This window comes from Anoplolepis gracilipes, chromosome 17 (assembly GCF_047496725.1).
Source record: "Anoplolepis gracilipes chromosome 17, ASM4749672v1, whole genome shotgun sequence".
Lineage (NCBI taxonomy): Eukaryota > Metazoa > Arthropoda > Insecta > Hymenoptera > Formicidae > Anoplolepis > Anoplolepis gracilipes.
Window position 1 is genome coordinate 3,337,282 of NC_132986.1, and position 12,585 is coordinate 3,349,866.

General features: G+C 35.3%; 1 protein-coding gene across 1 annotated transcript; it reads right to left on the reverse strand.

The window, feature by feature from the left end:
- Positions 1-1,645: 1,645 nt before the first annotated feature.
- On the reverse strand, positions 1,646-7,754 carry LOC140675314 (uncharacterized). Its single transcript, XM_072909675.1, has 3 exons — positions 7,564-7,754; positions 7,014-7,453; positions 1,646-1,908 (listed from the first exon to the last, which is right to left on the reverse strand). The coding sequence occupies exons 1-3, from the start codon at positions 7,752-7,754 to the stop codon at positions 1,646-1,648; spliced, it is 894 nt and encodes a 297-aa protein (XP_072765776.1).
- Between the last annotated feature and the right edge of the window lie 4,831 nt (positions 7,755-12,585).

Here is a 12,585-nt window from a genome sequence, read left to right on the forward strand (position 1 = left end):
TCAATGAGTGCCAGAGTACGATAGGCAATACTACTCGATTGCCTCGGTTGTCATCAAGTATCAATTCTACATACGACATAGCTCCAACGCTTATTCCAATCTCCAAATATTTGTAAGATGTCGGGGTTAAGGTATATCTCCTCCCAAGTATGCAAACCGCACGACGAGATGAAACGCTATATAAAATATTAAAATATATTAAAAAATAATATTTAGAAAATAATTGAAACTTACATTTTCTTTGATTGAATTTCACCGTTCTTAATCGGAATGTAAAAATTGTATACGACAAAGCATGAGATATAAATTTTTGCTAGATGAAAACATATACAGAACGCCGACAGTACGGATGTTTGCGCTAAAGAATAACGTTTCGCATAGTGGATGGGCATTATCATGTATATTTAATTTGATTATAAATATAATCAGGCGTTCTATAGTATGATGTGGTGTAAGAAGGAAGGCGCTGTATGTGTAGAACAAGGAGTGCATGATGATAAGAAAAGGAGAGCATGATGGTAGGAAAAGGAGATATGGGTGCGAGAGAAAGAATAGAGAGGAAGGAGGATAGCGGGAAGGAGAGCGCGTATGGTAAGAAAAGGACAGCGCTATAGGCGTAGGACAAGGAGAGTATGATGTGTAAGGAAAGGAGAGAGCAAAGGAGAAGGCGGCAGTAAAAGAAATATAAATGTATAAAAATTCCAAATTTATTTAAAAATAAAAAAAATTTAAGTAAATAATAAAGAGGCAATAGCAGCGAGGAGATGTGAATATAAAATTGTAAGTTTTTTATATATAGATGATATGTCGCAATTGTATTGACATTAAGTACATTAGTAACATTCTATAGAATGACGGAAATTACAATAAAGATTTGAACGTTTCGATTCATGTTTTGAATCCTCTTCAGCATAATGTATAAATTAAATAAATGAATTATAAATAAAAACGAAATTAATGATTAAACATCGCATAATAAAGGCGTAAGACATGTGTGAACATAAAATCCGTGATCGTATTCGCATGATTAAAAGGATCACTGCCTCAGAACCGCTGTACATATTTATCGCATGTTAGTTGTATAAATTACATATATATAAAACGATCCAACTTATTCGGCTCTTTTTTTGTACGGCTTGTATAATAATCCCGCGAGACAATTCTCCGAGGTTTCCAGACCGAGGGAGGTATGCAGTTAGATTGAGGGGTTAAGTCTGTATTAATAAAATGAGTATAATAAATACCTATTTGTAATAAAGTAATTTACCGTTAGTTTGTGTATAATGGTGGTGACTCAGAAAAAGCTTACAGGATATGCACTCCGTTTGTGTGTTGTTGAATCTATGGTATATATATCGCGACAATTGATGTTTTAACGTGTGGTTATGTCGATGATACAGATGGTAATGAGCTCAAGGGCGAAAAATACATTTAAGATGGAAAGAGTTAGGTAGGTGACATTAGATCTTAGGCAGTTTGTTTATTATATCATCGTAAATAGCTGGCACACATTCTATATCTGTTTGTAGATTTATGCTATTTATTTGTCGTTTGATGTATAACATTTCAGATATCAGTCTTTTTGTGTAATAAGGCTCGTTGTCTAGTATTTGTGCATTGTCCCAATCAAAGTCGTGAATGTATGTTAGGCGGTGATCACTGATTTGTTGTTATTGGGCTTTATTATATTGGTCTTATGTTCTTTTATCCTAATATTCAGCTTTCTGCCCGTTTGACCAACATATGAAGCGTCGCAATTTAGATAATTAATTTTATATACCACGTTGATTTTCATGAGACTAGGGATAGGATCTTTGTGTGTCTTAATAAATTTGTTGTTTTTGTTTATACTATAGTAGGCTAATCTGATGTCGACATCTTTTAGAGCATTCTTTATTTTATCAGTTACTGTATGCAAATATGGAATTGTGAAATATGAGTTACTATTGGGTGTTTGCAATTTTCTGTCGGATGGTCTATTGTTAATTAAAAACTTTATGCGGTTGTTAATTGTACTGAATATAAAATCGGTTGGATAGGAGTTGTCCAGTAAAATCTTTATTATAAATTGGATATTCTTTTCATGGAACGTGGGATGTGATAATAAGAATACTCTATCAACCAAGCCTATTACAGTGCCTCTTTTTTGGTTGTTAGGATGTTGGGAATAGAAATTGAGATATCTACCCGAGAATGTGTTTTTATGGTACCAGTCAAATATTAGATGGTTATTAATTAAAATGAGTGTCAGGTCTAAAAAGTTAATCTTGTTGTAGTCATTTTTTTCTACAGTGAACTGTACTCTGTTATGGAAAGAATTAAAAATTGTCAATGTCTCGTCAATAAATTTTGGAGGTACCGATATTAATATGTCGTCCACATATCTGAAGTAAATGGGAAGGGTAAAATTCAATAACGTCAATGCTTTTTCCTCTATGTCTTGTAGGACTATGTCGGCGATGATCGGAGAGAGTGGGGAGCCCATTGGTGTGCCAAAAGTTTGTTGATAAAATTTGTTATTGAAGACAAAGTATGTAGAGTTTAAGACCAGGTTTATTTCTGTTAAAAATTCTGATTCTGGGATGTTGCAATTATTTATGATATATTGCCATCTCTTTGATATGCTTTCTACTGCTAAATTGATCGGGATGTTAGTGAACAATGAGATTACATCTAGCGAAAACAACTCATAATCATTGTCAATATGTAAATTAGATAATTTGTTGACTAGATCGAAACTATTTGCAATGTGACTATTCGGTTTCGGGAAGCTGTCGTACATGATTTTATGTAACCAACTGGCTAAGTTGTATAATGGGCTATTGATAGATGATACAATCAACCTGTAAGGGATGTTAATCTTATGAATTTTTGGTAACCCATATGCTCGCGGTAAATTACCTTCACTGAAGGACATTTTACGGTATTCATTGGTCGAGATGTATTCTTGTTTTTTCCACCGTTTCAGTATGTCGTTGAGGCTTGAGATTAGTTTATTAATAGGGTTTTTGTTTAATAAAATATAAGTCTCTTTGTCTGACAATAAATTTTCCATTATTTGGGTGTATTTGTCTTTATCTAAAGCAACAATAACGTTACCTATATCCGCTCTGATAAGGATAAGATTCGGGTTTTCTTTTAAGAAGTTGTTAGCAGTTGATTGTAAGTTGATTAGTTTTTTAGTGGTTTCATTTTGTGGAAAGGATGTTGTGGAAAGTGATTTAATGATGGTTTGTGTTCGACTTCTCAACAATGTCCTTTTTTCGGCAGGAACTTTTTTTAGACTGTTTTCAAAATTTTTGATAAAATCGGTAGCTATCTTAGATCTAGAGGTGGAAGGTACGCTGAAATTATCGCCTAATTGTAAAAAGCCTTGTATCTCTCTAGGAAAGTGTGTAGAGGATAAATTTATAATCCAATTGTCTTTGAGGTCAAATATGTTGTTCTGCCTTTATTATGCGATGTTTAATCAGTAATTTCGTTTTTATTTATAATTCATTTATTTAATTTATACATTATGCTGAAGAGGATTCAAAACATGAATCGAAACGTTCAAATCTTTATTGTAATTTCCGTCATTCTATAGAATGTTACTAATGTACTTAATGTCAATATAATTGCGACATATCATCTATATATAAAAAACTTACAATTTTATATTCACATCTCCTCGCTCCTGTTGCCTCTTTATTATTTACTTATTTATTAATCGGAGCTCTTTATATAATTTTATTTAAAAAAATTTAATTACAAAATATAGAAAATAATACTTGAAGTATAGTTTAATGTAAATATGGGTTGATTGAACCTTCATGATGATGATTCGATCACCAATTGAATATTTTAAATACATTTTGTAAAGCGCAATTTCTTACATGTTTATCGCAGTACAGAGTAGCATTTAATTTATCTAAAGGAGGAACGTCTTCATAGTCGTTATCCAATGTCTCGATAATAAGGCCGATTCTCGCATCATCTGCCAGTAAATTTGCCAACCATTCTCGTTTTTCATGCCCCTTAACATACACTCGAGAAGCTACATCTTTCAACGTCACAGTCTCAGTGATTAAACGTTTAGCCATGTAGTATGGAATGTTTCCATCTTCCCATTGCAGATTGTGATGTTTTCCAATCGGCCATGCAACTTGAGATCTCTCAGACCTCGTGAGCAAACGGAATGGTGTAAGACTCATAAAAATATAATGAGAGAGTACAGATCCTTTAGTCAGAATCGCAATTTTTTTACAATAAATTTTTTTATCGATAATAAATTCTTGAAGATCCACAAACGTTTTCACAACCATAATGAAAAGATATTGGCGAGAACTACGACGAACGACTGATGTTAATCACCGAGTATCGCAAGTTTTATATTTTAATATTGGAGGGGATAATTATTTACAGAAGATTTTACCGTTGGTTGATAAAACGAGCGTTCCTGCTCGGTTTAAGAGCGTCTTATAACTTCATATAATATTCGGCGTACAATTATGGTTGTAGGATAGATTTTTCTTGTATCGCAAGTTTTAACATTGGAGGGGATAATTGCTGATTCATGTAATTTTGCCTACTACGTTCGTTAGAGGATTGTCACATTAAAGAATAGGCGAAGAAAGAAATAATAAAAATCAGTAATGAAAAAGACAACTGCCTCTCCACACAGCATTCATACAGATAATTATAATAAAACGATTATTGAATCACGACACAATCAAATAAACATTAAACAGACATGTATCGAACATTGATCAACATCAATTGAAACATCGATCCAACCATGTTCGAACCACAATCATACATCAAATAAATATCAAACAAACATCTATCGAACCGCGATGAACATCGATCCAAACATGTTTGAACCACTATCATACATCAAACGAACGTCGATCAACATAAAATGTATCATGATCAATTATAATAAACAAAAATCAACTATTTGTACTGTTTAAAAGACGTTAACTATTTTAATATCGTGAATCGAAATATAATACCAGATGCAACTGCATCACGTACTGAAATATAATACGATATAATACTACAGAGATGGACAAGAAAAAACTCTCATTTTCTTCTAACTCACGTCTCATCTACATCAGTATTTTTCAGCATCTTTAGCAAAATGAATTTAGATTTAACTAGACACAGGATACGTTTTATAAAGAATAGGCGAAGAAAGAAATAATAAAAATCAGTAATAAAAAAGACAACTGTCGCTCCACACAGCATTCATACAGATAATTATAATAAAACGATTATTGAATCATGACACAATCAAATAAACATGTAACGAACATTGATCAACATCGATTGAAACATCGATTCAATCATGTTTGAACCACTATCATACATCAAACGAACGTCGATCAACATCAAATAAACCTCGATCAACATTAAAAACGAACCATGATCGGTTCGTAATCAGCTGTCATTGATCGACTACTTGTTTAAAGATGTTAAATATTCCACGTCTATTGTCTGCTGAAAATGCAAACTAACAGAAAAATGCATCACATATTTGTAATATATTATTCACTACACAGATGTATACAAGGATAAGATATATAATGCTTGCTATAAAGCCCATTACCTATCGTCCCATTTTGTTATAAGTTTAACATCTACGCGATTGCGCACATTTTCCATCGTTTTGCCGAAAACTGCATTATTCATTAATTTGTATAAATTCTTTTCAAAATCATTTTTCGCCATTGTTCTAAATTGCGTGTTTAATTCAATATATGTACGTAACCATGAAGATTGCGCGAATTGTAATATGCGATAAATTTTTGTAACGCGAAGATCGTGTCGCGTACATTGCTGCAGATTGCGGTAGTGTATTACGTATCGTTTCTTATCGTATAAAGTTGCGAGCAACTTGTTCTCTCGCTTGCCGGGTGACTTGTCACGTGTCGGACAAAACGATAAGTCAGTATGTGCGTCGTGAAGATGTTGCAGGTACTCGAGATCGACTTCGAGGATATAGCCTGTAGGCGAATCGGATGCGATCGATGATAGATCAAAATTGCATATATTGTCGACCCATTGAAAACTAGCGTAAGGCAAAGGTTGACATATTGCCCATCCGTATAAATTATTTACATTGAAATACATTAGATACGATGACGGTTTCAATGGGTCATATGACTGCATGTACTTGTTATTAGCATGCGCGTATCTGTTGGAACATTGACTCAAACCATCGCGTATACCTCGTTCTATAAACATTACCATATCGATGTCTGTGAGCAATTTAAACTTAATGTTTGTATGCTTCAACATGGCATCCCACGTGCATCCGGGAAGAGTATAGTAATGCGCAGGGTCGAGCCCGTAACTCTTGATACAATTGTCACGAAAATTTTCAAAAACATCGGCTAATAACAAGACATCAATTTTTAAATATAAATCGCTATATACGCCTAGCGTTCTAATGGAGAATCGATTCCAAACAGTCTCGTCGTGCGCGTAATCGCTCTCGGATACTGTGTCATCAGTCAAGGAACTGTAAAATAATTCGCTCGGAGGTAAACATGTATCGTGCAATTTATCTACACAATCGATATATTCGTACGGAAAGACACCTTTTCGCGTTAACATATCAAAGTCTTCTACCCGCAAATTTTGATATTCAGATTGTAAAATTTTTAATTTATCTTTACTGAGAAAAGATGCTAATTTGTTGAGACTTGTTGTGAGAAATTTAAAAGAATCGATGAAGCGTAATTTAATGTGATTTTGTGATTTGTCTTCCGTAAGTTTAACATCTTTCGTAAATGAAACGTATTTTTCTTTAGTTATTGGAAGTAGATCGATTCTTCCTTCGAACGCTGTGGCTATTTCCTCGATTATAAAATGTGAATCGTAACCGGATAAATTGTGGAAAATAATTGGAATATAAAAGGATTCCTTATAATTTAGATTGCAATTTGAATGCGCGGGACCTCTGTACCGCCCAGTGAGGTGGCAATGATCGTGTACGCGCGTATCGTCTTCCACGAATGGTTTCTCACATATATGACATTGAGTAGCGCTGTTAAACTTTTCCAATTCTTTACGCGTCAAATTTATCATGGGAAGATTGGTAGATAAAATTGTTTTCACACGCGTTGCTAAATTTTTTAATTCTTCAGCAAACCATGCAACGCAATTGGCTTCGCGACGAGAATGATACGCGGATAACGAATTATCGTACGAGCAATGTACATAATAAGCGATACTAAACACTTGATGCTGGTATACATTTTTTTCTGCTTCTTCTTTGTCCATCTTTCTCAAAACACATTCCAGGTCGGTATACGCGACGAAAGGAACCTGCTCCTTCCTGTTATAGTTGTTAAAAGCAAGCCACTTATCTTTATCGCTCGGTAATCGAATAGCACAGTCATTCATCTTCCCGCAGTCTACAGTATGTGACTGTAGTTTCTCATTCGAATAAAAATAATGTAGACATCTATAAAAAATAGAAATAATAATTATATATATATTTTAACATCTATAAAAAATAGAAATAATAATTATATATTCATTTTGAAAAAAATCAATAATATTAAATATACATACCGATCACAGATATATTTTTGTCCATTGTGTTTATTGAGTTGCGAACTCACGAGTCGGGATAAATTCTTGATCCACGCGAAATGTCCGATATCTTGCGCATCTTGAATGTAGAGCAAATTGACGTGCTTGTCCCTCTTTTGCTCCGAAAGACGAATAGGAACAATATTTTCGTTTTTCGATGGTATACACATTGATTGAAATATTGTTGTTAATTTCAAACTTTTTAATTTGATTAAGAGTCACTGGAAACTCAATGTCTCGAAGATTTAGCACATCCGTATAACGCGAGTACGATAATTCTCGTTCAACCCTTCTTTCAGCGGGATACATAGCAGCAGTCACTGCCCATGCAAAACATGCATTGTCTTTGGATCGCACGTTAACTACAGCTCGCTTCATCATTATCTTTCGCGGTAATATAATATGACATCCCGCACGCATAGGATTATATTTATTTATATTTACAGTCAAATTAAGTATACGCGATAATGCCCACTATCACGTTCTTGAAATTCATCGAGAGATGCTAAAGTGGGCTCGATAACACGTTGCTCGTACCATTCGCGTAATCAGATGTACGAAATAGTTCACAGTTTTTTGTATTTACACTTTTATTGTCGTGCTTTTCACCCGCCACAAACTCACCGTTAAACACAGTATTCATTTTCACACTGCAGTGTGTTTTGATAGCGTCTTGCACATGTTTGAGCACGATATTACTCGCGTCTTCGAGAAACTGGCGAGGTTCGATATAATTGATGTTGATTATCGCACCAGTCGATATACGGTTCTCGAACGCTGTATCAATTTCTCGCCAAAATAGTGCAGCTTGATGCGCGCTGTGTCCGGCACCCGCGTGTATGAAACGTTTGCGCAACGCATTTTTCAGTCCTTCGATTCGCGCGATCTTTGCGATCAACAATTGTCGATATCCGATCGATATTCGCAGTCGTTTAATTCGACTCTGCTCTTCCAACGATTTGATATATTCATCGCATCGCACCTCCCACGCAAAGTACTCCTCCACCGAATTTATCAAGGTGGATTGATGCGTTAAAACCTGCTCCATTTTTTACATATAAGGTACACTCCCGCAAGCTTCGACAATAATGGCAAAATGTGACTCTCTGTTCTGATTTATATCTAATCGTTATATTCTTTTCGCGTTGCGAAACGTTATTCTTTCGTGTAAACATCCGTCATTTCTATAATATCACGTCTCTTTATCTCACACATATTTCGTGGTAATGTAATATAATATGACATCCTGTACGCATAGGATTATATTTATTATTTATAATCAAATTAAATATACATGATAATGCCCATCCACTTTGCGAAACATATTCTTTAGCGCAAACATTCGTACTGTCGACGTTCTGTTTATGTTATCATTTAGCAAAAATTTTATCTCACGCTTTGCCGTATACATTTGTAACCGAATATTTCAATTGTCGTATACATTTGAATCGATTTCATCATACGACAGCCACACACGGCGCTCAAGAAAGCACGTGGGAACGCGATTTTTAATAATTTTTAGCAGCCTTACATTGGCGCTTGTAAAATTACGTCACAAATTATCAATTTTTATATTCAATTTTTTACTCCCCTCCTCATTACGTTTTGCGATATTACAAATTGATCACAGTACTTTGAATAGTATCGCATCAGTTGTCCGTGCATAAGGTTGTGCAAAAAAATGTGCTCCACAAAAGAAACCAACAAGATGAATTTTTACATTCCGATTGAGAACGGTGAAATTCAATAAAAAAAAATGTAAGTTTCAATTATTTTCTAAATATTATTTTTTAATATATTTTAATATTTTATATAGCGTTTCATCTCGTCGTGCGGTTTGCATACTTGGGAGGAGATATACCTTAACCCCGACATCTTACAAATATTTGGAGATTGGAATAAGTGTTGGAGCTATGTCGTATGTGGAATTGATACTTGGTGACAACCGAGGTAATCGATTAGTATTGCCTATCGTACTCTGGCACTCATTGATGCAGAAACGTACAGACATTGAACGACATGTACAATCGACTGAAAGTCAACCATTATGGATCTGCGATCTATCTATCCAAATGATTGCATTAAACGGATCGAGGATTGTTAAATTAACATTATCTAATAAGTCTTTGTATATGCAACCTCAAACATTATTATATTTATTCGATTTTGAAGATTTTATCGATCATATGCATTCATGGTTGTGTCAAAATACACATTTCGTGAATGAAAAATTTAAACAATTTTGTAACGTTTTGCAACGTAACTATATTACTAATGTAAATGATGCTGTGAAAGCGATTCGCGAGAGTGACGCGTTCGATAGCGGATCACTCGTAGATTGTGAATTGTTGGCGTGTGCTATAAATGATATACTTTATGATACTTGTAACAAATAAAAAATAAAAAATTATTATTAACATTAATGTTTCTCTTCACACTATTTTATTCTATGACTCTTCCTTCTCCTCGCGCTCTCTTAGTTTCAGTTAAACAAAGACTTTTACCTCTCATAGGAGCATATGCATAGTCTATTTAGAAAGAGATACTCTATTTAGAAAGAGATGAGATATGGGATCGTGTATATATTTGAAGTAAATGCGCGTGGCGCGTGGTTAGTTTTTTCTCTACGCTCTAAGAAGAAGTTTATTACGTGCTCGTGTCGCGAGTAAATCTATGAATTGTGCTCGTGTCGCGAGTAAATCTGTGCATTGTGCTTGTGTCTTCCGAATATGGATGAAAATAATGGTTATGATTATTTAATGATCATTTCCGACAAAGAAGACTCGGACATTGAAGTGCCGCTTTTAGAACTATCTAGTAATGATGATGAAAATAATGACAATATTGGAAATATCGGTTTAGGTGATATTGAAAATAATGGTGATAATAATAATATGGACAATTCTGACGAAGAGGGATCGGATATTGAAGTGCCACCCTTAGAGGACAGTGACTATGAGAGTGACGAAAGTGTTTTCGAGGAAAGAATATATCGTGATATAGACTTACCGGAAATTAATTCATATGATGGATTAAAAAGGATGTGCTGCATATATTTTTATTATGCAACTACAGATGGCACATACTTCTGCGCATCATGTTTTATGAGAGTGGCGGAACTTTTTGATGAGATTCGTGCTGTGCGGGAACACTCAATTAATATTTATTCATTAATTCTCGGACTATTTTATAGCGAGTGTCGAAATCCATTATATCAAATTTTTCCTTGTAATATGTGTCCCATTTGTATAATTTAAGACTTGTGTGTGAATACAACAAAAACTATTATTGTGTAAGTGTCGTATATACACCGAGGACTTATGTGTGAAAAAACCAAAAAAACTATTATTGTTACGCATGGGTGATGATGTTCCGGAGCCTGAGATCTCGACGTGGAGTATCAGCATGCGTTTGCGGATATATTCAGCCTCCGCAGGCTATTCGGAAAGGAGCCCTTCGTAATGTAAGTATGCGCAAATTTTAAATATTTTTAAAGTACTAATAAAAATGTTCATTTCTGTTACAGACGCAGCTATGACGAGTTCCCCTGGCGCCTCGCCCCTACAGATTTTTAATTTTTTAAATTTTCTACTATAATTTTAATTCTTTTTTATATTTTTATAATTAAACATATAACTATTTTAATTTTTTAAATTTTCTATTACAATTTCAATTCTTTTTTTAATTTTAAAATACACACACACTTTATATGTATACACATACACACTTTTTAAATAAAAATTTATGTTAAACTTATATATATTTATTACTTATTTCCCTCTTCATCATCTATCCCATCCTTCTTCCTCTGTATTAGATATAATTAGATAATAAGATAATATTTAATATTATAAAAACTTAACCTACAAAAATTATGTTTTTCTCGCGTACGCCTTGCCTCCGTCTTATCGCGCCTCCGCTATCCTCCTTTCTTTCTATTCTTTCTCTCGTACCCCATAACACGCTCTCCTTCTCGCTATCCTTCTTCCTCTCTATTCTTTTCTCTCGCACCCATATCTCCTTTTCCTATCATCATGCTCTCCTTTTCTTACCATCATGCTCTCCTTTTCCTATCATCATGCACTCCCTTGTCATACACATACAGCGCCTTCCTTTTCACACCACGTCATACTCTCCTTGTCCTACGCTATATAGAACGCATGTAGCACCGTCTCCCTCTAACGCGTTGCGAACACCTATAACACCGTCTCCCTCTAACGCGTTGCGAACGTAATTATTTATTGCAAATATACGTTATGGATAAATAGTGGGGTGATTATTTTATCTATAACAGTTGACATTCCTCTCTCTCACTATCAGACCTCCGCAGTCAGTCGGAGAGGACACTCCCTCCACGTGCGGAACCATATGTATGCCCCCCCCTCAATCAGGGGAGTTTGTGGTACCCCCTTCCCCTTTAATTTGGGGGGGGGGGACATTTGGTACCACCCTTTCCCCTCAATCTGGGGGGGACATTTGGTACCTCCCCTTCCCCCTCAATCTGGGGGGACATTTGGTGCCCCCCTATCAGTACCGGGGGCTGAGGTAAGCGGTTCCCCCCGCTTACCTCACCCCTCTCAGATCTCTGGATTAGAACCCTCTTATTATATCTACTTCCGTCATCCTGGCTAAAAAGGCTTCGGATGTGAGCATTGTAGTGTCGGTTGCGTTCTGTGCGGTCTGTGAATCCTTCTTTTGAGCTTTACAATCAGATGCTTTATGCCCGACTGCCTTACATTTGTGACACTTATACTTGAAGGTGCCACTGCTAGAGTTTTCATTCACGTCTTTGGATCTTCTCTGCTGCTTCTTGTGATGCTTCTTTGCGTATATTGCATTCGATGAATGGCCACCCGCAATGCCTTTTCTCGCATCAGCTTCCTCCGTAATTTTAATACGAAGTGTGTCGAGGATTGGTAGCATATCTCGTGCCTCGATCACGCAACGAAATTTTTCGAAATTATTTGGCAGACTGATCAGCAGTAGCGTTGAGAGCAGATC

Coding starts and splice junctions, on each gene's coding strand:
- LOC140675314 (XM_072909675.1), bottom strand. CDS start 7,754: ATGTGTATACCATCGAAAAACGAAAATATTGTTCCTATTCGTCTTTCG. Junction 7,454..7,563: donor CAAAAATATATCTGTGATCG/GTATGTATATTT, acceptor TATTTTTTATAG/ATGTCTACATTATTTTTATT. Junction 1,909..7,013: donor CGCTACTCAATGTCATATAT/GTGAGAAACCAT, acceptor ATTTGCATACAG/TAACTGATAAAATAAAGAAT.